Below are 27,814 nucleotides of genomic sequence, written 5' to 3'. Positions count from 1 at the left end.
TGCGAGAAGTCAGCAGTCAGGGGGCTTATTAAAGGAATATCCAATTACAAATCACGGTCCTAAAAGAGGCACAACTTTAAAATGGAACCGGAAGATACAGTTAGTTTGTAGGCAGGAGTTTATTAAAGGGCCATAGACTGGTTAAAAGTACTAACAAATTTGCTCCAAAACACACAGCTTGAATTTGCTTACAATAATGTTATGGTGCATCCTTGTCTGTGGCCAGAAATCACAACTGATCACTGTAACACTTCAACTTCCCAGGGTCAGGACAGTTTGTGGGTGAAATTAACTACAAAACAGGTTATGATGATGCGATGGCCTGTTGTGTACAGTGTACGATGTTAATGAAGACTAATCTCATCCTTGTATCTTTTATAACACCATCCCAAGAGAGGGGGTTAACTTCATGTGGCTGACGGAGAGGGAGGCTGTGGACACCGGGGTGACCAGGATCAGGGACGCGCTGGATGGCGGAGGAGCGGGCTGGATGAACCCTCGCGTGCTGGCTGAGTGCGCGGGGGTGGCCGTCCGGCGCGCAGCCAAAGCCATCCAATACCTTAGGACGGTCGTGCTTGGCCCCGAAAGTACATGCGAGCTTGAGGTGGCTCAGGCGTGCGGTGGGATCCCGTCCGAGTGTTCCCCTGTTTGGACGAAATTTCACATTGGCCCAAAGCCGAGACCCCCCTCCCCGGGTCAGGTGCCCCACAGCATGAGCCGTCTGGCGGAAATGTCCTCCGTGCGTTTTTCCAGCGCGCGGAGGCGTTTACCATACGGGCTGCTGCTGCACAGCTTCCACTATCGCGCCCTCACCCGTCACCCGGATACACCTTGGCGGGCCCTGTTGCCGCCGGGCGGTGGAGGTCGCTCTATGGAGGGATCTCCCCCAATTACCTCGGGGATCTGGGGTGGAGGGTGCTGCACGCAGCAGTGCCACACAACCGTAGGATTCACTGGTTCGTGGGCTCCCGAGACTGCTCTTTCTGTGGCCTTGTGGAATCCGTGGACCACGTCTACGTTTTGTGTTATAGATTGCACTCCTGTTTTGATTTTCTGAAGAACCTTTTATTGATGTTCTGTTTGCATTTCGGTCCCACGCTCCTGATCTACGGACACCCGGTGCGGAGAGGGGAGGGTCGGGATGCCAATCTCCTCACGAACCTGCTCCTGGGCCTGGCGAGACGCGCCATCAACAGGTCCAGGCAGCAGGCGATCAACGGGGCCGTCCATCCCAACTGTCTGCCCCTCTACCGCGGCTGCGTTCGCGGCTGGGTGTCCCTGGAAAGGGAGCACGCGGTGTCCATGGGCACTGTCAAGGCCTTCCGTGCCCATTGGGCACCGCGGGGGCTGAGGTGCCTTATAGACCCCGACAATCACATTTTGATTTGACATGTCTTAAGTTTCCTTTGTACTTTTTGTTTCTGTTTGGACCATTCCCCCTCCTTTTGGGGAGCCGCCCCCTTTTTCTTTGTCCGAATGTAATTTAAGTTTCTTTACTTGGTTTGACCCGAAAGACACCTAAGGGAGGGGGTTACACAAAGTTTTTTGGCAAGCTCGCAGAAACTGGTTTTACCAGTGCAATTTGTCACATGACCAGCCCAAAAAATTGAGGAATTTTAAGAAGTTACACCATCGGGAGTAAACCAAATCGTTCCATTCTTCAATTCTGGTTTATAAAACATTGGGGTACCCTGGAAATTGACCCAGCTTACACTACTGATCACTCTCCTGGCAATGAACAGAGGAATCCGCCAATGCAACAATTCAAAGAAGCTCTTAAAATAAGCCTCTTTTTAGGTGCAAAAGCACCTATATGTCAATATATTTTAGAAGTTTTTAAACATTGTAAAATTTAAGGAATTGACTACTGCGCACCAATGAAACAGCTCAATAGTTCAGCAGAGTTTTTTGATTTGATTTATTATTGCTATGTATTGGCATACAGTGAAAAGTATTATTTCTTGTACTGTTCATAAGATAAATAGAGGAGAAGGAAAGGAGAAGGTGCAGAATGCAGTTTTACCGTCAGAGCTAGGGTGTAGAGCAAGACCAACTTTCTGCATTGATGTCAGTCAGGGAGTTTTCTGCATGAAGGCAGATACTTGTGCCCAAGTGATATTTCTTGCTACAGGTAGGGAATGGAGGGCAGTCCCTCGTCTGCCGCAGCGGGAAAAGGGATTGATTCCATGTCGCTGGTATCAATTCGATCTCCATACATTAGCCATCCAGCCAACTGAGCTAGCTACCACCACCCTCATTTTGCAAACTAAAGAGGAGGAAAAAAAGGATCCTGTTTTCCTTTTCCAGATTGCTATCCCACAAAAAGTACAATGTATTAGCTGACAGCTGTCTACCATCTAGAATCAAACAGAGGCACTATCACATGTCAAATGTTATGCCAGCAAAAGATTGCTCCTTTGGTGGGGGAAGAGGGTGGTTGATAAGGGAGATGATCTGGTGATACAGGAGATTAACCAATTTAGTTTGGTTTCCTGCTGTAGGAAAATGACGCCCTGGTTACCAATTAATTTTTTTAAGGCAATAAAATTCAATGTGTGAGATAAAAAAATACCTGGTGTCATGTGATTGAAGTGTAGCAAAAGAGGCTTGAAAGAGCTTGTGCAACAGATGATTTTTTTAATTAAACAGTTTGCTTGGATTTTTGAGACCCGTTAAAACCAAGTCACATTGTACCTGGATTGGTTGGTGAATGGCCATGACTGAATGACAGCGCAGACTTAATAAACCAAGTGGCCTAATTCTGCTCCTGTGTCTTATGGTCACTGATTGTTATATCCTTCTTGAAAATGGATAGGTTTATTTAGAAATGACAATCAGGTAACCAAGGAATTATCTAATATGCCTATCGTATAAGACCACCAGACTGTAGTGGGAATATTAGGAATGGCATTGGACAGGAAATCAGAGATCAAAGACATTTCTTTTAATGCAAAAGCAATAAACTAAATCAATCAAATCCGAGCACAAAGCAAAAAGGGCAGCCCCAAAAAGAAGAGAACCGCCCAACCAAAAGACAAAGCATAAAATGTCAAACCAAAACGTGATTAAAAGGGTCAATGTTGCACACCCGCCCTCTTCGGAACGCAACAGGCACAAAAGGCCTTTATGGTGCCCGTGGACTCCACATGCTCCGTCTCCAGGGATACTCGGCTGTGAATGTAACCGCGGCAGAGGTGCAGACAGTCAGGTTGGGTGACCCACTCCGTCACCCACTCGCTGAACCTGTTGATAGCAAGTTTGGCCAGGCCCAAGAGCGGGTTCACGAGGAGATCCCCCGCCTTTCCTGACCCTCTTTGCGCCAGGTGCCCCTAGTTCAGGAATGTGGGACTGAAGTTCAAACAAATCAGAGATGCATGTGATACAGGAACACCGGATATGGGTGCCTTTAATCTGCGTGTAGATTGGATGAGTTCAATTAGTCACAGCACAAAAGAGGAGGAATTTCTGGACCAATGCAATGAGGAACCAACCAGGAAATAGGCCATCTTGGATTGGGTATTGTGGAATGAGAAAGGATTAATTGGCAATCTAGTTGTGAGAAAACCCTTGGGGATGAGTGACACATGATTAGTGACATATGATGAAATTCTTAATCAAGGTGGATAGTGAGGTAGTTGATTCTGAGACCAGTGTTCCGAATCTCAATGAAAGTAACTATAATGGCTGTGATGCACTGGGAAACATTACTGAAAGAAAGTACAGTGGGCAGGCAATGGCAGGAATTCAAGGAATGAATAGGTGAACTCCAAAAGTTGTTTCTTCTTATTTGGTGCAAAAATGGAAAGGGAACTGTGGCCAAACCAAGGCTTACAAGGGAAATTAGAGATAGTATTAGATTCAAAGGTGAAGCATACAAATTGGTAAGAAAAAGCAACAGACCTGAGAATTGGAAGCAATTTAAAATTCAGCAAAGGCAGCCCAAGAGATTGATTAAGAAGGGGAAATGGAGTAAGAAAGTAAGCAAGTGGGGAGCATAAAAACTGACTGTAAAACTTTCTATGGGTACGTAAAGAGGAAAAGATTGACAAAAACTGAACTTACAGTCCGAAACAGCAGAAATTCATAACGGGAAAGAAAAAAATGGCTGAGGAGCTAAATTTGTACTTTATTGATGTCATCTTTTGTGAAGTTAGAAACAATGTACCGGAAGTTCTGAGAAACAAAAGTTTTACTGAGGAGCTGAAGGAAATTAGTATTAGTAAAGAAATGGTTTTGGGGAAGTTAATGGAATCTTGGGCAGATAAATCTCCACCATTTGATAATCTTAACCCCAGAACAGTTAAGGATGTGACCCTAGAAATAGTAGATCCATTGGTGGTTATTTTCTAAAAGTCCTTAACTCTAAAATGGTTCATCAGTCACTGAAAGTAAGTGCACAGGTACAGCAGGCAGTAAAGAAGGCAAATTGCTACAGAGGGAGTGCAGCAAAGGTTTACCAGGCTGATTCCTGGGATGGCAAAAATGACATATGAGGAGAGACTAAATCGGGTAGGATTATATTCATTGGAGCTTAGAAGATTAAGAGAGGATCTCAAAGAAACTTACAAAATTCTAACAAAATTAGATAGGCTAGACTCAGAAAGAGTGTTCCCTATGATGGAGAACTAGGGGTCATAGTTTGAGGATAAGAGATAAATCTTTTAGGACTGGGGTGAGGAGAAATTTCTTCACCCAGAGAGTTGTGAATCTGTGGAATTCATTTCACAGAAAGTAATTGAATCAAACATTGTGTGGTTTCAAGAAGGAATTAGATAAAACTCTTGGGACGAAGGGGATAGGGAGAGAAAGCAGGATCAGTGTATTGAATTTGATGATGGGCTCTGATCATAATGAATGGTGGAGCAGGCTCAAAGGGTAGAATAATCTACGCCTGCTTCACGTTTCTATGCATGTTTCTATGTATCGTGCAGTTACATATAAAACCTTTAGTTTTAATCTTTAAATGGAGATTGTCATTGGCAATCAATTCAGTAAATCATTTTGTTAAAGGTTTTGTGCCGTTGATTCATATCATATTGAGGCCCAATAGGTCTTTGTTCTGGTTCAGTTTTGTGGCCATAGTAATGACTTTGTGGAAAAGTAATTGAGAGAGAAAGAAATTGAGGCGAAATTGCTGAAATACGCAGATCAATTAAATGTAAACATGGTGTATAAAATTATGGGGGTCATGGATGGAATGGAAAGCCCAAAGACGTGTTGGGTAGGTAGATTAGCCATGGGAAATGTGTGGGATTGCAGGGAGGAGCGGAGAGGGATGCCCTTTCGGAGAGTTGGTGCTGACTCGATGGGCAGAATGGTCTCTTTCTGAACTGTAATGATTCTATGGTTCTATGGATAGGAACGACATACTTCTACGAGAGGTCATTAACCAAGGGTGCATAGATTTAAAAGTAATCATAGAAAGATTAGAGAGGAGTTGAGAATTATTTTTCACCCAAAAAGGTGGTGGGGATATGAAACATTCTGCTTGAAAGGATGATGGAAGCAGAAACCTTCAGTGCATTAAAAATGTCTTTGAGATATACTTGAAGTGCTGCAACCACAGGACTGCAGGCCAAAAACTGGATGGTCAGGTTAGTATTTAGGTCCTCCATGCCAACTGATTAGCCTCCAACTGTACCACAATTCTTTCTATGTTAACCTTTTATTCCTCTTCAGATCCAAGTCACCTGCTGTCTCTTAGCAGCATTTTCTGTCTCTATAAAGAAGCACGGTCTGTTTTTGTATAACTTTGAAACAGATACTATTCACTGTTCATGTTAAGGCAAAAAATAATTACAAGCTCATTTTGGTGCATTAAAGTATAACTCAGAATGTAACGCTTTGTTGGGTTCTGATTGCAGATGTGGCCAAGTTATGCTGGGTGCTGCTGTTCTAAAAGGTCGTCACCTATTAACTCTCAAGGATTTTAATGGTGAAGAAATAAAGCAACTATTATGGACAGCAGCTGATCTGAAAATGAGAATTAAAGAGAAAGGAGAGGTAACTGGCAGAATCATAACATCACTAATTTTCTTTGATATGTGGATTCACTGAGATCTTCTGTTATTTGTGTGTATTTTTCCCAATGATGTCTCTCTATCTCCTTTCCAGTGATGCCTCTCAGGCATACATCCTACAGGCTTTGGTACAAAGTTTCATGCAGTAAGTGTTTGGCATTATTGATTAGGTGTGAATTGGGTTTTCTTCTGCTTTCCTAGAGACCAATTTCTAGGTCTGATCGAGACAAATAATTTCAGGTGAGAGGAAGCTCAGAAAATTGATTTATTCCTCATGACACTTAAGCCTTTAGGAAAAACTGCCCTCATAAATGAAAGCAGTTTCTGCTGCCTACTTGAGAATAATTCAATGCAGAAGTCAAAACTGTAAAATCTTAGCTGAGTCTGAACCGAAATAATTTGGATTTAATTGTATATGGATTTTTCAAACTTTGGATATCACCTGTTCCAGGTGAGCATGCTGATGGGCCCTGTGATAGATAGTCATTGGAAAGTTTGAATGAGAATTTTCTGTTTCACCCTTCCCACTCTGAGTCTTGTGGTCTTTGCATTAATAATTGCTAGACTCAAAGTATTGGCAATGTTTGCTGATGTTTCTAGTACGGAGGTCTTGCATCAACAATGAAGTTTCTAATCTTATTTTGTTTTTATTCCTCTACTTTATGGATTATAACAGTTCCTCCCTTTACTTCAAGGCAAATCTATTGCCATGATATTTGAAAAGAGGAGCACCAGGACAAGAATTTCTACAGAAACAGGTGAGAAATAGTTCTCGAAATACTGTGTATATGTAACAGTAGATCTTCCCTAGTTGCATCTGGTGATTTTTTTTCTCAGTTAAAGACAGGCAAACAGCGTGTTAGCGTTTGTCACAAAGAGGTTAGAAGTAACAAAGTCTTGTTACAGTTATACAGGGTGTTGATGAGGGCACACTGCAGTACTGTGTTCAGTTTAGCGTCCTTATCTAAAGAAAGGCATGCTTATTCTAGAGAGAGTGCAACAGAACTTCACCAAACTTTTTATGGATGAAGGGATTGTCCTGTGAGGAGACAGAGTAGAATATGCTACTTTTTCTCAAGTTTTGAAGAATAAAAGGTGATCTAATTTAAATATACAAAATTCTTAAGGGGATTGATGGGATTGTGGTAGGGAAAATGTTACCTCTGGCTGGAGGCTCCAGATCTTGTGGGCTCAATAAGAAGTCAGACTAAAATTAAGAAAAAAAACTTCACTCAGAGGATTGTGAACCTTTTGGAATTCTCCACCCCAAAGAGCTGTGGGCATTCCGTCATTGAGCACATTCAAAAAAGAGTTCAATAAGTATTTGGTTTTAAGGGTATAGGAATGATGTGAAATAAAGGAGTTGAGGCAGACAATCAGTCATGATCTTGCTGGACGGTGGAGGCAGCTTGATGGGCCAAATGGCCTACTCTGGCTTTAGTTTCTTATGAAATACATAGGTGAAGGTCCAGGATACCAATAACAATGTAAGGAGTAATTTGCTAAATAATTCAAGAAAATTTAATGGGCTTAACAAGTACTAAGAGATTTAGTGCCTTATATTTGTGAACCATCTGAATTGTTATGACAGACTGGATGGTATAAGTAGATTGGAAACAGACTAACATGGTATCCTTTAAAAAGGATGATGAGTAGACCCAAATACTGCAGATCTGTTACCTGGAATTCCTTGCAAGAGGTTACTAGTTAAGCTTAAAACACTAGGGACTCAGCAAAACCTGGCAGTAAATCAGAAATTTGTTTAATGATGGGAAGCAGTGGTATTTGTTGAGAGAAGTTGCATCAAATTTGGATCAAGTACTGAGTTGGGCGCACAGAAGGACCACTGCTATTTTTACATAATATCAAACTGAACAGGAAATGGCTAGGGAATGCAAAATGGGTTGGATAAAGCATGTCATTGAACAATGTGATGACACGTAAACATTATTACAAAGAGGTCCTGTGGCACAGTAGGCAGTATCCCTGTCTCTGAGCCAGATGCTCCAGATTTGAGTCCCATTGCTGACTTGATAACAAAGGAATCATAGAATCCCTACAATGCAGAAGGAGACCATTCAGCCTGAGTCTGCACCCACAACAATCCCACCCAGGCTCTATCCCCATAAGCCCACATATTTACCCTGCCAATCCCTCTAAACTACACATTCTGGGACACTAAGGGGCAATTTAGCATGGCCAATCAACTTAACCCACACATCTTTGGACTGAGAAGAAACCAGAGCACCCAGATGAAACCCAAGCAGATACAGGGAGAATGTGCAAACTCCACACAGACAGTGACCCAAGCCAGGAATTGAACCCAGGTCCCTGCTGCTGTGAGGCAGCAGCGTTAACCACTGTGCCACCAGGCCACCCTTGGGAGGTACTTCCATAATGAGACGAAGCAATTTGAATATCAGTCTGCAAATCCTTCCAACACAATTGCAGATGGTAGAGTGGGAGAGATTCCTGGTCAGCCATGTGATGGAAAAAACATTGGAACCTCCACCATCATGATCCATAACTCCAGACCACGAGATGCACAGCACCTTGGCCTCCCTGAGTGAACAGTAAAACCAGATTCAAACATTATTCCAAATCTGTATAACTTATTTCACATACAGCATGATGAGTGAAGTGAATACTTCAAGAAAAAAATCCTGTCATAGATAAAATTTGATCTCATCAAACTTTATTTCACTAGAATTCTCTCAATAACTATATATATCTAACTCTTTGCAAACTCCCTGTGTACGACCATTTTGCCATTTTTCTTCACTATTTTAGTTCTACTTTAGTTTAGCTCAACTGATTTTTTTTTTCTAATTTAGGTTACTGCATCAGCACAACAAAACTGCAGATATTTAGAGCCTGCAGATCTTTTAGTTGTACCAATTTGGACTTTTTATTTGTTGTAAGCTTTAACAGCCGCCAGTACCTACAGTCCCCAAATGAAAGAACTGCAATCACCACATCAAGACAGTTTAAAGCAACTCTAAAACCACCTAATACAAACCTTTCAACATTATTTGTCTATTTCACAAAGGTAACTGACTGTCTTGACAAACAATTAAATCATTTACTTTCTTATCATTTACTGAGTCAGCAAAAGAATGACAAACATTTGCAACATAGTAAATGTAAAAGGCCCAACAATGCAAACACTAATCATTTTTCTGGATTTATTGAAATGTGTCTCAACCATCATTTGAAGTTTCTGCACTTGTGTACCCAAAAGTGCTATAGAGGCAGCTCAGTGGCACAGTAGCTAGCATTGCTGCCTCACAGTGCAAGGGACCCGGGTTCACTTCCAGCCTCAGGTCACTGCTTATGTGTTTGCAAATCCTATCTGCGTCTGTGTGGGTTTCCTCCAGGTGCTTGGTTTCCTCCCACACTCCAAAGATATGTGGGTTTGGTTGATTGGACATGCTAAATTGCCTCTTAGTGTCAGGGTGTTCAGCAATGTAAATACAGTCATGGGGGCTATGGGGATAGGGCTGGGTGAGATTGTTGTTGGTGCAGGATTGATGGGTCACATGGTCTCCTCCTGCGCTGCAGGGATTCTATTCTATGATTCTAACTCTGAAGTTGGAAGCCCCCCACAGTTTTGGGCGCCGCACCTGCACAAGGATATTTTGGCCCTGGAGGGAGTGCAGAGGAGGTTTACTAGGCTGATACCGGAGTTGAGGGGGTTGAGCTATGAGGAGAGGCTGAATAAACTAGGCTTGTACTCGTTAGAGTTTAGAAGAATGAGGGGAGATCTCATTGAGACGTATAAGATGATGAATGGGAGGGATAGGATAGAGGTGGAGAGACTCTTCCCGCTCAAAAAAGACAGTAGGACTAGGGGGCACAGCCTCAAGATAAAGGGGAGGCGGTTTAGAACGGAGTTGAGGAGGAACTTCTTCACTCAAAGGGTGGTGAATCTCTGGAATTCTCTGCCCGTTGAAGTGGTGGAGGCTGCCTCGCTAAATATTTTTAAGAAGCGGGTTGATGGGTTCTTGATAAGAGAGGGGATTAAGGGTTATGGGGAGAGGGCGGGAAAGTGGAACTGAGCCACGACAGATCAGCCATGATCTTATTGAATGGCGGGGCAGGCTCGAAGGGCTAGATGGCCTACTCCTGCTCCTATTTCTTATGTTCTTGTGTTCTAAAATAAAAGAAAAAAGTCAAACTTTCAAGGAAAATTGAAATTTCAATCAAAGGAAGTCTCTTTCATATCTAAACATGTTACATTTCTTAAATTAGTTTTAGAGAATAGTTATAAAATGAGAATGCAATAATAATGCATGATTTTAATCTTCAATAGACTGATTAAATCAGTAAAAGTCATTTAGAGGACAAGTTAGAATGTGTTCACGACAGTTTCCAAGAACAATACGTTGTGGAACCAACCAGGGAACTGGTTACATTACATTTTGTTTTGTGCCATGAGACAGGGTTAATTAGTAATCTCATAACAAGGGATCCTCTGAGGGAGTGATCTTAATGTGATAGAAATTCACATTGAGTTGAGCGTGACATTTGTAAGTTGAAAACTAGAGCAAAATGAAGCCAAGGATAAGTAAGCTACGGTGCAATGGGAAATTGGTTTAAAAGGTATTACTGCAAATGAGCAACAGCAAACATTTAAGAATTATTACGTATTTCTCAATATGGACTTACTGAGAATTATAATCTCCATGGGAAAAGGGATACATCTATGGTGAATGAAAGTGGTTAAAGGTAGTGTTAAGTTAAAAACAACAGGCTTATAATATTGATATGAGTAGTAAGCCTGACAGAACAAAGGATGATCAAAATATTAAGAAAAAAGGGGTGTAAGTATATTTGGATTTTTAAGCTATTTGATGAGGAAAGGTTATTGCACAAGAAAAGGGTTCATGGGATAGTATATCAGCGTTGACAGAGTGTATAAATAAATAAGTGTGAAAAATTGCTCGGGTATGTCCTGTACACAAATAAACAGGATAAATCCAAACACCACCCCAGCACTCTACTCTCAGTCATCAATAAGGTGATGGTAGGGGTCAGTAACAGTACTATCACACTGCACTTTCTTAGCAATAACCTGCTCACTGTCTCAGTTTGGGTTCTGCCAGGATCACTCAGGATTACAATCTTAGTTCAAACATGAACAAAGAACTGAATTCCAGAGGTGAGATGAAAATGACTTGAATTGACAATAAGGCCACATTTGACCAAGTATGACACCTAGGAACCCTAACAAAACTGAAGTCAATGGGAACCTAGCACAAAATAACTACTGGGGATTAAGCAAAATCTTGTGATGATGGCCAAGCTGGGGGTGTTTGGATGCCCTGAGGGGTGAAGGGCAAGGCTGTGCATTGCTGTGTCTGGATCCTTGCTGTGCCAAGGGGGCACATGAAGGTAGTGCCATTGGGCTCTGGTAGGGGCGGAGAACGCTCCTCCACTGTGTGGTGAGGTGGGAGCAGGAAGAGTCATGATGAGGGAGTGATGGTGTTTTGTTGTGATTGGCGGGGACACCCTAAATGTAACTATTGAAACTATTTAAAGATGATGCCCTGATCTCTGTGGAGCCAGCCTTGCTGTCTCTATCAGGCCCCACCCTGCCAGTGACAAGAAACAAATCATTATAAATTAAGTTTGCATTGTGGTGTTTATGGATTGTTGAAGTTTTGATTATGCCCCTTTTAATATTTGCTTTGGTACTTAAATGGCATTTTTAATTGTGGGGGCGACATGGTAGCACAGTGGTTAGCACTGCTGCCTCACAGTGCCAGGGACCTGGTTCGATTCCTGGCTTGGGGCACAGTCTGTGTGGAGTTCGCACATTCTCCACATACCTGTGTGCGTTTCCTCCAGGTGCTTCGGTTTCCTCCCAGTCAAAAGATATGCGGGTTAGGTTAATTGGTCATGCTAAATTGCCCCTTAGTATGAAGGGACTTGCTAAGGTAAATACATGAGGTTGTGGGGAAAGGGCCTGGGTGAAATTGTGGTTGTGCAGACTTGCTGGGCTGAATGGCCTTTATGATATTAACTATTTTGGTAACTGATGGCCTACTGATATTATTGCTAGAATATTAATCCAGAAACTCAGCTAATGTTCTGCGGACCTGGGTTTGAATCCCACCACAGCAGATAGTGGAATTTGAATTCAACAAAAAAATCTGGAACTAAAGAACCTGCTGATGCCTGTGAAACCATTGTCGATTGTCAGAAAAACCCATCTGGTTCACTAACGTCCTTTAGGGAAGGAAATCTGCCGTCCCTACCTGGTCTGGCCTACATGTGACTCTGTAGCCACAGCAATGTGGTTGACTCTCAACTGCCTTGGGCAACTAGGGATGGACAATAAATGCTGGCCATCTGGTGGCACTCGAGAATAAAAAAAGCTTTAGAATTCCTGTGGTATTTGTGCAACTTCCTTTTATCGATCTAGTTGACTGATTGGCAAAAAGCTTTGAAAAACATCAGAGTAGGCGGTACAATCTTCTGATGGACATAGTGGAAATATTTTTAGAATGGGTAATCCCGCACAGCACCAAACAAAGAAAATTCATCTCACTTGACAGCAATGAGGCACTGTGTATTCTATTTGTATTCAATTACAACATTATAGATAAAAAGAAAAACTAGCAACAAAGATAAATGATTATATGATAAAAAATAACATTTTCTGAATTATTGAAGTTAAGGGAAACTGCAAGGAGAGCTTCATGAACAATGTTTATCAATGATAGCTGTTCATAACAGCCTTGCATATCTTTTAAGATCTTGCTTCTATTAATTACGACTGACATTTTTGCTTACTCTCGAGGAATGTATCTGGTTGAAATAGAAGTGCAGCCAAAAGTTCAGCTTTACTGCCGAGGAGTGTAAACAATTACAGTGCATTATTCCCACTGGCTTTATGACAGTAAGAACAATTTATTTTATGATGATACAAAATGCTTAGTTTCTTAAAAATAAGTTTATAAATGTCTCTACTGAATTACACAGAAATTGGTGGAAAATGTGTCCATGGCTTGTAAGGTACAGTACAATAAGGCTATGGAAGTAGCAGGGACCTTGCATCACTCATATGTTTTGCAAGAAAGGGGGAATGGGGAGGAGGAGTTTACAGAGCAGTGCCAAAATGGAGCTTCTTTTGATCAGAAAATATTTGTGGAAGTGGAGTACTGTCCAGGAAAGAAAATGCTTAAATTAAGAATCAAATGAAGAAGAAAATTCTGTGGGAAATATTAAAACAATCTGAATCATAGAGATCAGAACCCGTTTCATCAGCAAGTTCATTCTCTAGGGGTGGGCTTTGAAGTGAACTCTGCTGTCAATGTGTCAGTTAGCACAGATGCAGAAACCTGTTTGGAATGGGCACTGAGACCGTACCAGCAATGAGTGTAAATGGAAAGGACAGCAGGAGATTTTGATGGGATTAATTTACTGCATTTTTAATAAGGGATGCTACAAAGCTGCTGAAATTTCCATTGTAACAAAGTGCAAGTAATCAGGGCTTCATTTATCTTTGTACATGTAAGAATGTTTTACTGTTGGTTATCATGTTGAGGGGGGAATGAGATGTTTGTCACTTATTGACTTGAATGGAAGTTTAAAAATAGTGGGAGAGACGTAAAGTGAGCTGTTGATTAGAAATCATTCATTTTTACCCACAAAATCAACATGATCCATCATGGGTTTTGGCCATATTTTATATTTCTCCAATGATTGATGTTACTTAGTGAATGTAGCAGCACAAGAATTCTTCAACTCGAGAAAACCTTTGGGGGATTTTTTACTAATGGGGAGATGGTTTGAGTCTAAAAAGCGATATTGGTTGGGATCCCGATATCATCCCACCTTCTCCTGGGTTTTGCCTGAGCAGGTTTGCAGGTGAGAGGAGAGCACCCATTAATTTATTGTAAGAAGTCTCAAAACACCCAGGTTAAACTGGGCTGTGAGACTTCTTACTATCCAACGCTAGCATCTCTACATCATTAATTTATTGATTAGGCATTCAAATGTTCTAAGAAGCAAGTTATTGTTGGTATCTGTAGCTTCCAGGTACAAGACTTCCATCCCAATGGCCATGCACTACCAGTGGCATCACGGTGCTTATCATTGGACAGTCAGCCAGCCTCTCCCAGGTTTCTGCCTAAAAGGGAATATTGTGTCTTAATGCCTCTGTTTCCATGAGAATCCTGCTAGTCAGCTTTTTAACCACTCACTGCAGTGAGGTGACTAAGACACCTGCTAGCAGCAGAGGCGAGCCTCAAATTTATGCAAATGAAAGTCTTGTTATGTTGCTAGAACCGTTATTTACATGTTAGCCCTCTCTACGGGGGACTCTCTGTGGGGAAGCTGCTGCCACTTTTCTGTCAGATATCTAAGATGTCCTCCAATCTAAGTTTTCTCTTTGTGGAGCCAGAAGGAAAAGGGTTCTCCTCAGAGCTCCACGGGGAACGTTGTGGCCTGTTGCTCCTGTACCCTTTCCATAAGAATGGTTTAGCTCAAAAGGAAGGAGTATTGTATATCAAGTGTTTAGTTGATCCTAGTGGATCTGCAGCTTGAGGAGGTGGGAGCCAGTTCACCAACAGTGGAGGAGGGAATTTTTTTCTCTCCTGTTTTGCAAGTGACTGCAGGATCATGGAATTGCCCAGATACAGTGGGGAAACTGCCCTGTGCAGCAGCGAAGCCTGGAATGAGCTTTCTGCTGTACACAATGACTGCAGCAACTCCACAACATGGGAAACGTCAAAAGTTAGCCGTTTCATTCAGGGTTACTCTGGATCTGCTTGTACATTACACTCAGTCACTGGGTCCATTATATTCAGGCACTGAAGTTGCATATAATTGATGTTCCTTGTGTGTTTTGCATGAGTTGCAGCTTTCAGACATGAGGGAAGTATCTACATATTCAGTCAGGCATGCTCACCACTGCATTGTTTCCTTTCAGTGCAGAGAACTATGTCATATGACCCTTCTCTTCCCTGTGTTCGGAATGCTAAATGTGACTGCTATATTTGACTATAGGCATCGACCCACTCCCCTCCCCCGACCATACCTGTTAAAACACTGCCCTCTTATCCTGCTATTTCACATGCAAAGATGGTCTGCAACGCCAGAGGCAAATATTTTAATGCAGCGACACGCCGACCAGGGAACACACATGATCCCTTAATGTGGCAGGATTGTTCTGAGATCCGAGTTTCCAATTGATTTTGATGAGGAAGACAGAGAGTCTCCCATCTGACAAAGTATCCATTCAGTTGTCACTCACTGGCGCCTGCGTGCCGTCCAACTCCCAAAGAAAAGGAGAAAGAGTTGTAATTGGATGAAATTTTAATGTTATGAATGGAGGGGGTGATTTCGAGATCAAGAGGAAGTATAATGTAATACTGAGCTGAGAAAATTTGCAATGTAATTTACATTTTTGTAGTCTGTCATTCAATCAACATAACTTGCTGTTCATGGAGTTCAAACAGCAAAGAAAACACTGATGGTTTATTGTTATGAAGAAGAAGAAGAATGCGTGAGCTGAGGTTGGACCTAAGGCCTTATCCTTTGTATTAGACAGGAGCTCTCTGAGTGCTTTTTACTGCTGTCCAAATTATTAATATATATTTTTAATGCATTCCAATAGCGAAAACAGCTTTACAGTTAAAAGTGTGCTTCTTATGAGCAGCAAGGTTGACATCTGGTGAAGAGTAGTAAGTTTGAACTGAATGTGTTCACATTTGTGAGGAAAGGACACAGCGGAATCTTTTCTAATTGGGTGCAAGATTTTTGATGTTCACAGGACTTTTTGAACATACCTGTTTTGAAAATGCCCAGACTGATGTTAATGGCTAATTGAAGTTAAAAGCTGCTTTTGAATTGGCTGAATAAAATCAGAAGTGACTTCCACTGTCCAGCCTCATTCACATATTGTAGCATGGGATGTGACCGTGTGAGCAGTCGTCTGCCATTAAACAGCAGTTTTTGCTTAGTTCAAAATTGGACGTGGGAAGACTTGGAGGAGGTCAAAATTTAGTTGTTTTTCTGTAGCTTCTAGGATCGGGGTAAGACACTGGGAGCGATTTTGACCCCGCACTGTTCATCAATGGAAATGGTGCCACATACTCAAAATCTGGAGAGTGCAGTTTGTACTAGTGAGTTTCAGAGTTCCAATTTTACTGGCCCATCGCTGGTGACTTGGTGTGAAACACTCCGCAGGACTGCAGAAAGCTCATTTTAATATATTAGCATGTCATTAGCAAGCACTCTCTTTGGAACTTCCCCTGCCCTCTAACTAGATATTCATGCTGGCGCCATTTACTATCCATTTGTGTCAAATAAACCTGTCATGGACGTCTCCCCGGGGTCATAAAACTAAAGGGAGAGGGACATGGCCAGGCAGTGCCTGACAATGCTGCCTGACACTGCCCCATGACACAGGTTGGCACTATGCTAACATGGCAGTGCCAACCTGTGCCAAGTGGTGGACCCCAGCGGGAGCCTACTGGAGAAGGAGGTTTCATTTAGTTGTGGTGGCAGCTGAGGAACAGTATCCGTAAAGGGGGGGTGTTGGAGGTGGGTACCGGCTCAGACTGGGAGTGGGAGGAGGGGAAAAGAGAAGGTGGGTAGATGCTGATGTTCGGAGTGGGGTGAGGGGGTGAGAGAAGGTGGGTAGATGATGATGATTGGAGTGGGGTGGGGGGAGAGGGAAAGTGGGTAGGTACTGATGATCGGGGAAGTGTATGGGCAAAGAAGGTGGGTAGGTGTCAATGATTGGGGGTAGGGGAAGACAGAAGGGGCCAATGATCAGGTGGGCAGGGGTATAGAGAAATGCCGACTCTGAGAGTGGGAAGAGGGTCCCCTTATGAACTCCTTGTGGGCTGGGGAACAGGGATGGAGGGAAAGGTTGACTCAGGTACTGATCAGGGCGCCCATTAAAGATAGCACCCTGATCTCTGTGCAGCTGGGTTTTGCCGGTATGTTAATCCTCACCCCACTCACACGATGACTTGAAATATGCCTCCTTGATTTTTTTTGGCAGCGTGTTTAAGATCTGGAGAGAAAATCGACTGGTTTTCTCGCTGGAAGCAACACTGCCATTACATGAATCAGGCTAATGTTTTCATTTTTGAAATGCACAGACATATACGCCCAACCTAAAACTTCAACATCCTGTATAACAAGAAGAAGTTGGCAGCTCAAAGTGAAGAGGAAAGCTGATTGATTATCCTGGGCTCTGTAATCTTTAGATAACATCATGGGTAGAAGAACAGATGTGATCATCACTGCATTCTATTTCATTGAAGAATCAACCTAGATAATGAACTGTGAATTATTTTCACTGTTCATAGTGAAAACTTTATTTCATTCTCAATCAAGTCTTTCTCAAACTTGTACTCCTGTTTGTAGTTAAACTAATCACTGGGATTCTACCACCTTGCCCGCCTCAGAATCAGAACAGGTGAGGGGCGGACAATGAAAATGTCCGGTGAATTCGGGCAGGAATTTTTGGTCTCACTCAAGTGAGGTCATAAAATTCTTCCCCATGTCTCTTAGTTTGTATTCTTTCAACCAAAAGTGAAAGACTTCACTGAGCCTTTCAAAGGCCTGCCTATTTAAAAAAAAATCTGTAGATAATAGTTATAAAGCTATTAATAAAAATACAACTCAAGGAATGAAGATGCAAAAACACCACATTTAGTATTAAAATGTAGATATCCATTGTGAGCAACATTCAGATAATATGTTCAAATAATAGTTTTGCAAGAGATCCTTTGCTTGTATGACAGGCCTAATCTCATGGCCATTTCAGGTTAAATAAATTAGTGTCATGTGGAAATGATTTCACTTTCCTTGTGCAAATAGGACAAAAGGTAATGGAGTGGGTGTCACAACCAAACACTTCCATCTCGAGCTCTGCTCGAATGTAATTAAAGGAACTGTTAAGTTTGAAATCCGTGTGTAAGAACACTGATCAGTGTCAAAACAACAGCAAAATATGTCAATGAAAAGCATTTCTTCCTGAAAGTTATTTTTGAAATATTGGGTGTAAATCTGATCTAATCCACTCAGTGGGGAAGTTGGGAATACAGGTTTTACACTGTATTTTGTTTTAATATCAAATGACTTGAATGGAGATCAAGATCAGGTGGTGTAAGAATTTAGTGTTTGACCTGATCCCCATAGGCTGGATCAGATTAAAAATCAGCCCCACTGTCTTAATCCTCAACAAGTCTTGGTAACTTTTAAAAAATTATTTCATGGGATGTGAGTACTACTGGCTGGGTCAATGTTTATTGCCCATCTCTAATTGCCCTTGAGGGGATACTTAAGTGTCAACCACATTGCTGTGGATCTGGAGTCACATGTAGACCAGACCAGGTCAGGATGGCAGATTTCCTTCCCTGAAGTACATTAGAGAAACAAGTGGGTTTTCACAATAATATTTCCATTAAACTTTCAAATTTCATCATCTGCCTTGGCAGGATTCAAATCTGGATCCTCAGAACATTAGCCTTGGACTCTGAATTACTAGTTTAGTGACAATACCATTATGCAGCCTGCTATGGGTCCAGTCCATATTTGCCTTCTACAAACTTTGTTCTTACCCATTCCCTAAACAAGGTGTTATTTAGTTTTGTATTTTTGTTTGATCTTTATTGCAAATTTCATTCACAGTGTAATAGATATAATACAGATGTAAAACCTACAAAATGCTTTATTTTAAAGGCGTAGAGGGAATTGAATAAATGCATAATTAAATGGGCAACAGGTACTTTGACCTTGAAGCTATCTCAGATTAATGTCTGCTCATTCTGCCTGCAGCGCCTGTTACCAATTCTTGGACAACTGGTCGCAAACTATACAAATAATGGTCAATAAGCTAAAAAAGTTTTGGAAATTTTGGTGAAGATGTTATGCAGAAACATAAATAAGTTGCTTCTTCATCATTCAGTGTTACTATTAATACTCGTTCTGCTTTTCTTCTGAAGGGTTTGCATTGCTTGGAGGGCACCCCTGCTTCCTTACAACACAAGATATTCATCTGGGGGTAAATGAGAGTCGTAAAGACACAGCAAGGTTAGTGACACCATAAATGTTGAGTGAAGGGGTAATGATGAAAATTGTGCTAAATGTATTGTAGTAATTGAAACTAAAGAAAAATCTGCCTCCAGTGCAAAAGTGAATTTGCAACAGAGTGGCTAAGTTGTATTCTTCAGAATTTATGACTTTTCATAAAAGAATCCAATAGAACTACCAACAAGCGGAAAATAACACGTAAATATCAAGAGCGTGAACTGTGTGTCACCTTTCCTCTACGTGCCACATTGAAGTCAGTTAAATATGAAGCAGTAATTACTTTCCAAGTGGTAAAGTAGCCAGAGAAAATGAATAGTAACAGGCTACTCGATTAGAACAAATAGTGTGGGTTATAAGCAATAAATCATCACAGACAATTTGTCTTCTGCAAGTTCAACAGCTTAACTCCACTTTGCCACAAGTTGCTGAGAAGTTTATCTGTAAATTAATTTTTGCTTCATATTAATCAAACGATCGATCAACATTTACAGTGCCAACTCTCTAACCACAAAGTTGCATCCATCATGATCGGTGGCACAGTAGGTAGCATTGCTATCTTACAGTGCCAGGGACCCATGTTTGATTCTCAACTTCGGTCACTGCCTTTGTGGAGTTTGCACGTTCTCCCCATGTCTGCATGGGTTTCCTCGGGGTGCTCCGGTTCCCTCCCACGGTTCAAACAATGTGCTGGTTAGGTGCGTTGGCCATGCTTAATTCCCCCTCAGTGTATCCGAGCAGGCACCAGAGTGTGGTGACTTGGGGATTTTCACAGCAACTTTATTGCAGTGTTAATGTAAGCCTACTTACATCATTAATAAACTAATAATAATCAATGCAATCATTTTAAGGCATAAAATAAAGGAACATTTCTATTGTGTACTTTGAAAAGAATATAAATGTTCACTTTTTACTGTTTTCATGAATATGATAAGATAAAATTCCTGTCTTTCGTTCCATCTGCTACCTAGTTTATATCTTTGCTTTTTCCTGGCCTGAATTCTCTGATAATGAGAACTGATGCTGTTGCCTCTGTTCCCTGTTATTGGCCACTAGATGGTGCCAGGGACCACTTTTGGTAATTTCCCTTTGCCGATGCAGGGAGATGATGCAGTTTCTACTTGGGAACCTTCCCTTCTAATGCAGCTACATTTCAAGGTTCTCGTGTCAGCACACAAATGATCAGCACTGACCAAAAGATAGAGATTTGTATATGAATACCTTTTGAAAGTAATGGTTTTTAATATTAGCATGGTGTGTTGTACCTTTTTATTTGATATGTTACTGTATATAATATGCTTTGTGCAAGTCACAGCTTTTACACTTCTCGTTGTTCAAGTGTCTGCTTAAATAGTACACTCAAAATTAAGGAAAGTATTGGGAAATATGTATTTTTTAAATAAATGCTGTTCTTTATGTCCATCATCCTAAAAATTAGCACTCTTTTCATTGTCATTTCATAGAATCATAGAACCCCTACAGTGCAGAAGGAGGCCATTTGATCCATCGAGCCTGCACTGACGACAATCCCATCTAAGGCCTATCCCCGTAATCTCGCTTAGTTACCCTGCTAATTCCCCCATACTAAGGGACAATTTAACATGGCCAATCCACCTAACCTGTACATCGTTGGACTGTGGGAGGAAACCGGAGCACAGGGCTACCCACGCAGACAAGGGGAGAACATGCAAACTCCACATAGGCAGCGACCCGAGACCAGAATTGAACCTGGGTCACTGGTGCTGTGAGGCAGCAGTGCTAACCACTGTGCCACCATGCCATCCCTTTGAAGGAATTCTTTGAAGGAATTTCATCAGACTGGAATAGATCAGATTTAGAATCAACTGCAAAGGCTGTTTATTTCTAGTGCAGTATTTCACTGGTACTGGGTCTTTCAATAGAGAGCATGGCATTTTATAATAGACCCTTTACTCAGTAGTATAATCCTCTGGTTAATACTCCATTTGACTCTGCACTTCTTCATTTTAATGATGGGCTTTCCATTGTTTCTCCTGCATTCGTTGCTGCATCCTGGGTAATCGGGCTGGGCTATCTGGCACTATGAGCTGTGAAACAAGCACAAAACATTCAAGTGATGTCAGAGCAGCGGGGCTTAATTACATAGTTTACTACCCAGTTTACTGTATATACAGGAGCTCTGTACAATTGGTACAATTACAGTTGTGACTTGCACAAAGCTTCTCATGAAATTGTAGCACAGCCTATAATTATGAGACAAAAGAAACCAACTGAAAGAAGCCCACATCCTAGTATTAGGCACACAGGCTGCTGGAAGGAGACACGAAAGCTCTGGAGAGGGTGAAAGAATTATGTTGCGTGATGTATTCTGTAATACAGTATGTTATGTTTGTAAAAATATACATTGTTAACTGGAGTTTTGTTCCTATTAAACTATAAAGGAAGTGTCTATGGGAAACAAATAGCAAAAAGATAGATAGAATCCTAGGTGTTCCCCAATATCTTAGCCAGATGTGGCTAGGCTAATTGCATTTTTGATTTATAATTATAAGACGACTAAACACAAGTTATTGAACATGTGATCTCAATTCTCACTTGCGCTGACCATACCCGTGTACTTCAATCTTTAATGTGTATTTGTTAGTAAAAGCAGAGGATAAATTTTTTTCTTTGTTTCTTTACTGTTTTATTGGTTGCTTGCTAAGGTGAAGTTAACTCAGGTGAAAGCACACCATTGGAACACCAGCATCATTGAATGGAATGGGGAACAGTCATCATGGTCAGTTCAACCAACTGGAACAATTTCTCCAGCAGAAGAAAGCCAGTCCAACCAACCATAAGCAACTCCAACGTGGTGAATTATGGGAAAGGACAATCTAGACCCAATGATACTTTGGGTAGAAAGCGGGAGTGGGTCTGGCAAGTCTGGTTGAGTGTCACTATCACTCTGCAGTCAAAGTTCCGCTGGATACAAACTGCAAAAATTCCACTGTGTCTGATAAATTTATGTCAAAATTCCAAACTTTGCTGAAAGATAAAGGGCAGGATTTTCCAAACCCACCTTCCACTGAGATCATCCGGTCTTGCAGAAAATCAAAGAACAAAGAAAATTACAGCCCAGGAACAGGCCCTTCAGCCCTCCACACCTGCACCGACCACGCTGCCTGACTCAACTAAAACCCCCTAACCTTCTGGGGATCATATCCCTCTATTCCCATCCTATTCATGTACTTGTCAAGATACTCCTTAAATGTCACTACCGTATCCGCTTCCACTATCTCACATGGCAATGAGTTACCGACACCCACTACCCTCCGTGTACAAAAATCTGCCTCGTATATCTCCTTTAAACCTTGCCCCTCGCACCTTAAACCCCCTGGTAATTGACTCTTCCACCCTGGGAAAAAGCTTCTGACTATCCACCTCTCATAATCTTGTAGACTTCTATCAAGTCTCCTGTCAGCCTCCATCGCTCCAGTGGACTTTTGGTTGAGATGTTGCATCCCCTGCGGTGAGATCCACCATGGTGGGGCCAGTAAACCCCAGCCAAAGACTGGAAACCTTTGTACTGAACGATGGCAGATGATTGCTCAACAATCGTACACATGAAGCACCTGTGCTTTCAGTCAGGCTATTTTGACTAAAATTCGTGCACGTTGTCAGATCAGTATCTGTGACGCTGGATAGGTGTCAAATTGTCACGGTAAACATGATCTTAAGTTGGGTTTGCTCACCCTAATGCTATTATCATATTAAGTTTAGTATCCCAAATTTACAGAACGTCATCAAGTAATTCCAGCAATTAACCCCACAAGGTTTTTAAAAAAGCAAGTTAGACCAAAACTACAACTCTTTAAATTGTCTTTACTTTCAGACCCAGCCAATTGAAAACACATGTTTAATTAATGGTTTTGCATCAAAGTAAATATTCTGAAATATCTGACATTACAATGTTGAAGCCAGAGCAGGGTGTAAATACACCAAGCTCAAGCTGATGTGTGTGCTGTTGCTCAGCAACCTCCATTACAGTGCTGTTTAGTCTCTTAACTCAAATAGGGCTTTCTTGAGGAATAGTTAGGACTGAGCCACCTAATGGTGCTTTGTACATTCTCAGCTTTTAACGTAGACCACTCAACACTCCTATTGATGGAACAGCTAAGACATTTTAATCTTTAGATGATTGTCTGCTGAAATTGCAGCACTAATCTTTCAGGTCTGCGCAGCAGTAACCCAGCAAAAGAAAATAGCGCCTTGAGCAGCTACTTCACATCTTTTCACATGGCAATAAACATAATTGGGCCAATTTTCCAGGACAAGTAATGGGGCAAGGGAAGCATCATGTTCCAGAAGTATGACGTACCGTGGACCTGACCTGAACGGAACAGTAGGCCATCGTTACCATGGGAATAGGGCCGGCATTAGGACCAAGGCACCCTATTGGTTAATTACCTTTTGTGAGGAGAGGAAGTCCAAGCAATGCCTAAGCCTTAAAGGCAATGGCAGTATTAAAGGGCAGGTTAAATGAAGCCCCATTATTGAACTTAAAACACGTTGCTATTTGCACATAATGAAAGAGGACTTTTGTTATGAGGACAGCTGGAAAAGTAATTTACATGGTGCAGAAGCCTTTATTTGCATGTTTGTGGCTTTCACATTGACTTCCATCCCTAATTAAAGTGTTCCATAGCTTGAACATCAACAGCGGTCTGTGTCAGTCTGCATCAGAGGGGTTGGTGGCTAAATAATGAGATAGGATGTAAATGTGTGTATGAGAAGTTATGGTGGAGGAATAGATGGGCATTGATTTCACCTTTTATTCAAGGTGCAATAAAGTCAGAAAGATGGATTCCCTATCTTGAATGAAGGAAACAGTTAATAATGGTTTATATAGGCAGAGCAAATTAATTAGAAGCTGAGTTTTTGCTGTTTCCCACTGTCGTCTTCCAAGGAAGCCATAATGTAAAAGCTAAAATCTGCACCACTGAGTATCTCAATAAAATTAGTTTCTGGTGAGTACATTGCAAGCAGTGCCCACTTGACCAAATGGTCAAAGCCAGCCCCAAATTGGGCCTCACCTGTACATTGCAGGCAAATTTTAGGCACATTTTGAGTTTCCACAGGAAGATTCCATAAGACCATAGGAAATAGGATCGTGAGTAGGTCGTTCAGTCCCTGGAGCCTGCTCTGCTATTCAATCGGATCATCGCTGATCTGACATTCTTCACGTCCACTTTCTTGCTCTTTCCCCTTGATTTCTTTCCCAGTAAACCTTGATTCCTTTAATGATCAAATCTATCTCAGCCTTAAATATTCACAAGGCTTCTTTCCCCACAATTCTCAGTGGCAAAGACACTCAACCCTCAGAGACAAAATCTGGTTTCCTCCCACAGTCCAAAGATGTGCCTATCAGGTGGATGAGCTATGCTAAATTGCCACCTTCGGGGCTAAATTGCCACCTTCGGGGCAAATGTTCCTGCTCTGTCTGCCGCAGGAATCAGAGCGGGGAGAAACAGACCTTGCAAAGGTCCATTGACCTTAGGTGGAATTTTCTAGTTTTGGGGCAAGTGAGGCCAGAAAATCCCACCCTTAGTATCCAGAGATGTATAGGTTAGGGGAATTAGCGGGGTAAATGCTTGGGTTACAAGGATGGGTGAGCCTGGGGTAAGATGCTCTGTCAAAGCATCGGTGCAGACTCAATGGACCGAAGCCTCTTCCTGCACTGTAGGGATTCTGAGATGTAAATCTGTATCAATGCAAATGGCAGCTGACATTCATTTGAATTTAATTTACATTGCTGTGCTGTGTATAAGTGCAACCATTTGAAGAGCCATTCAAGAAATTTGGCTCCACTCCTAATTATAGGAGGAAAGCTAAAGAATTGATGACTATATTTCTTGTGCATAATGCCAGGTTTCCAGGTGCAACTTGGAGACTAAGACCAGGAAAATCTACCATAATGCCCTTTAAATGTAAACTTACAGGATTTATGAGCATTTAGAGAAGTTTAGAATGATTAGAAATAGTCAGCACGGCTTTGCCAAGGGCAGGTCGTGCCTTGCGAGCCTAGCTGAGCTCTTTGAAAATGTGACTGAACACATTGACGAAAGAAGAGTGGTGGATGTGCTTTACATGGAATTCAGCAAGGCGTTTGATAAGGTCCCCCATGCAAGACTTCTTGAAAAGGTGAGAGAACATAAGAACATAAGAACATAAGAAATAGGAGCAGGAGTAGGCCATCTGGCCCTTCGAGCCTGCCCCGCCATTCAATAAGATCATGGCTGATCTGTCGTGGCTGATCTGTCGTGGCTCAGTTCCACTTTCCCGCCCTCTCCCCATAACCCTTAATCCCCTCTCTTATCAAAAACCCATCAACCCGCTTCTTAAAAATATTTAGCGAGGCAGCCTCCACCACTTCAACGGGCAGAGAATTCCAGAGATTCACCACCCTTTGAGTGAAGAAGTTCCTCCTCAACTCCGTTCTGAACCGCCCCCCCTTTATCTTGAGGCTGTGCCCCCTAGTCCTACTGTCTTTTTTGAGCGGGAAGAGTCTTTCCACCTCTATCCTATCCATCCCATTCATCATCTTATACGTCTCAATGAGATCTCCCCTCATTCTTCTAAACTCTAACGAGTACAAGCCTAGTTTATTCAGCCTCTCCTCATAGCTCAACCCCCTCAACTCCGGTATCAGCCTAGTAAACCTCCTCTGCACTCCCTCCAAGGCCAAAATATCCTTGCGCAGGTGCGGCGCCCAAAACTGCACACAGTACTCCAGCTGCGGCCTCACCAATGCCCTATACAGCTGCAGCAAGACCTCCCTACTTTTATATTCAATCCCCCTCGCTATGAAGGCCAGCATCCCATTCGCCTTCCTGACCACCTGCTGCACCTGCAGGCTGGGTTTTTGCGACTCATGCACAAGGACCCCGAGGTCCCTCTGCACCGTCGCCTGCTGCAGTTTTTCGCCCCGTAAGTAATAGTCCTTCCTACCATTCTTCCTACCAAAGTGGACCACCTCACACTTGCCAACATTAAATTCCATTTGCCATTTCCTGGCCCATTCGCCCAGCCTATCTAGATCCTTCTGCAGACTCTCCACACCCTCCGCACAATTTGCCTTTCCCCCAATCTTGGTGTCATCAGCAAATTTCGACACCCTACACTCGGTTCCCTCCTCCAGATCATCTATATAAATGGTAAATAGCTGAGGCCCCAGCACCGACCCCTGGGGCACCCCACTAGTCACCAACCGCCAATCCGAATAGCACCCATTGACCCCCACTCTCTGCCTCCTATTTGACAACCAATCCTCTATCCACGCTAACACCCTACCCCCAACTCCATGTCCTCTGACCTTCTGCAGTAACCTCTTGTGAGGTACCTTATCAAACGCCTTCTGAAAATCCAGAAAGACCACATCCACCGGCTCTCCTCTATCCACCGCCCTAGACACATCCTCATAGAACTCCAGTAAATTTGTCAGACACGACTTCCCTTTAATGAAACCGTGTTGCGTCTGCCCTATCAAGCAATTCCCTTCAAGATGCCTCGCAATTTCCTCCTTAATGACGGATTCTAACATTTTACCTACCACAGACGTTAAACTAACCGGCCTGTAATTCCCCGCCTTTTGCCTGGCACCCTTCTTAAACAACGGCGTAACATTAGCCGTTTTCCAATCCTCCGGCACTTCCCCGGAATCCAGCGACGTCTGGAAAATAACCACCAAGGCATCCACTATCACCTCCGCCATTTCTTTCAGAACCCTCGGATGCATTCCATCCGGTCCTGGGGACTTGTCCACAATCAGCCCCTCCAGTCTGTCGCGCACCACCTCTCTAGTAACAGTAATGTCATTAAGACCCTCCAGTCCTACCACCTTTCCATCGCTAACACCCGGCAAATTATTCACGTCCTCCTCCGTGAAGACAGAAACAAAAAAGTTATTCAAGACCTTAGCCATATCCCCATCCCCTACCACTAGGTCCCCTTTCTCATCCGCTAAGGGACCAACGTTCACCCTAGCCAGCCTCTTCCTTTTTATATATTTATAAAAACTCTTGCTATCCTTTTTTATATTAAGCGCTAGCCCAGCTTCATAGCTTCTTCTACCCTCCTTTATCAACTTTTTTGTCAATCTTTGTTGACATTTAAACCTTTCCCAATCCTCTTCTCGCCCACTGCTCTTGGGCATGGTATCCAAGGGACTGTTGCCTTGTGGATCCAGAACTGGCTTGCCTGCAGAAGGCAGAGAGTGGTTGTGGATGGGTCTTTTTCTGCATGGAGGTCAGTCACCAGTGGAGTGCCCCAGGGATCTGTTCTAGGACCCTTGCTATTTGTCATTTTCATAAATGACCTGGATGAGGAAGTGGAGGGATGGGTTAGTAAGTTTGCCAGCGACACGAAGGTTGGTGATATTGTGGATAGTCTGGAGGGATGTCAGAAGTTGCAGAAGAGACATAGATAGGATGCAAGACTGGGCAGAGAAGTGGCAGATGGACTTCAACGTGGATAAATGTGTAGTGGTCCATATTGGCAGGTTCAATGGGATGAAGGAGTACAATATCAAGGGTAGGAGTCTTAGCAGTGTTGAGGAGCAGAACGACCTTGGAGTCTGGGTCCACAGGACTCTTAAATTGGCCTAGCAGGTGGAGGATGTGGTCAAGAAGGTGTATGCTGTGCTAGCCTTCATTAATCAAGGGATTGAGTTTAGGAGTCGGGAGGTAATGCTGTTACTTTATAAGACCCTTGTCAGACTC

At 42.5% G+C, this 27,814-nt stretch overlaps 1 protein-coding gene across 1 annotated transcript in view; it reads left to right on the top strand.

The window, feature by feature from the left end:
- The window catches only part of otc (ornithine transcarbamylase), a 46,296-nt gene that overhangs the window by 394 nt on the left and 18,088 nt on the right, over window positions 1-27,814 (top strand). The window contains exons 2-4 of the mRNA XM_080203276.1: window positions 5,865-6,003; window positions 6,697-6,778; window positions 18,992-19,079. Of these exons, the coding sequence (XP_080059402.1) occupies window positions 5,865-6,003; window positions 6,697-6,778; window positions 18,992-19,079 (309 nt within the window). The remainder of the gene's footprint in view (window positions 1-5,864; window positions 6,004-6,696; window positions 6,779-18,991; window positions 19,080-27,814) is intronic.

The sequence above is a fragment of the Carcharhinus amblyrhynchos genome, chromosome 15 (assembly GCF_965287045.1).
Source record: "Carcharhinus amblyrhynchos chromosome 15, sCarAmb.v2.hapA, whole genome shotgun sequence".
Lineage (NCBI taxonomy): Eukaryota > Metazoa > Chordata > Chondrichthyes > Carcharhiniformes > Carcharhinidae > Carcharhinus > Carcharhinus amblyrhynchos.
Note: the sequence above shows the minus strand (reverse complement) of the source record. Positions and strands in the feature narration are given on the sequence as shown.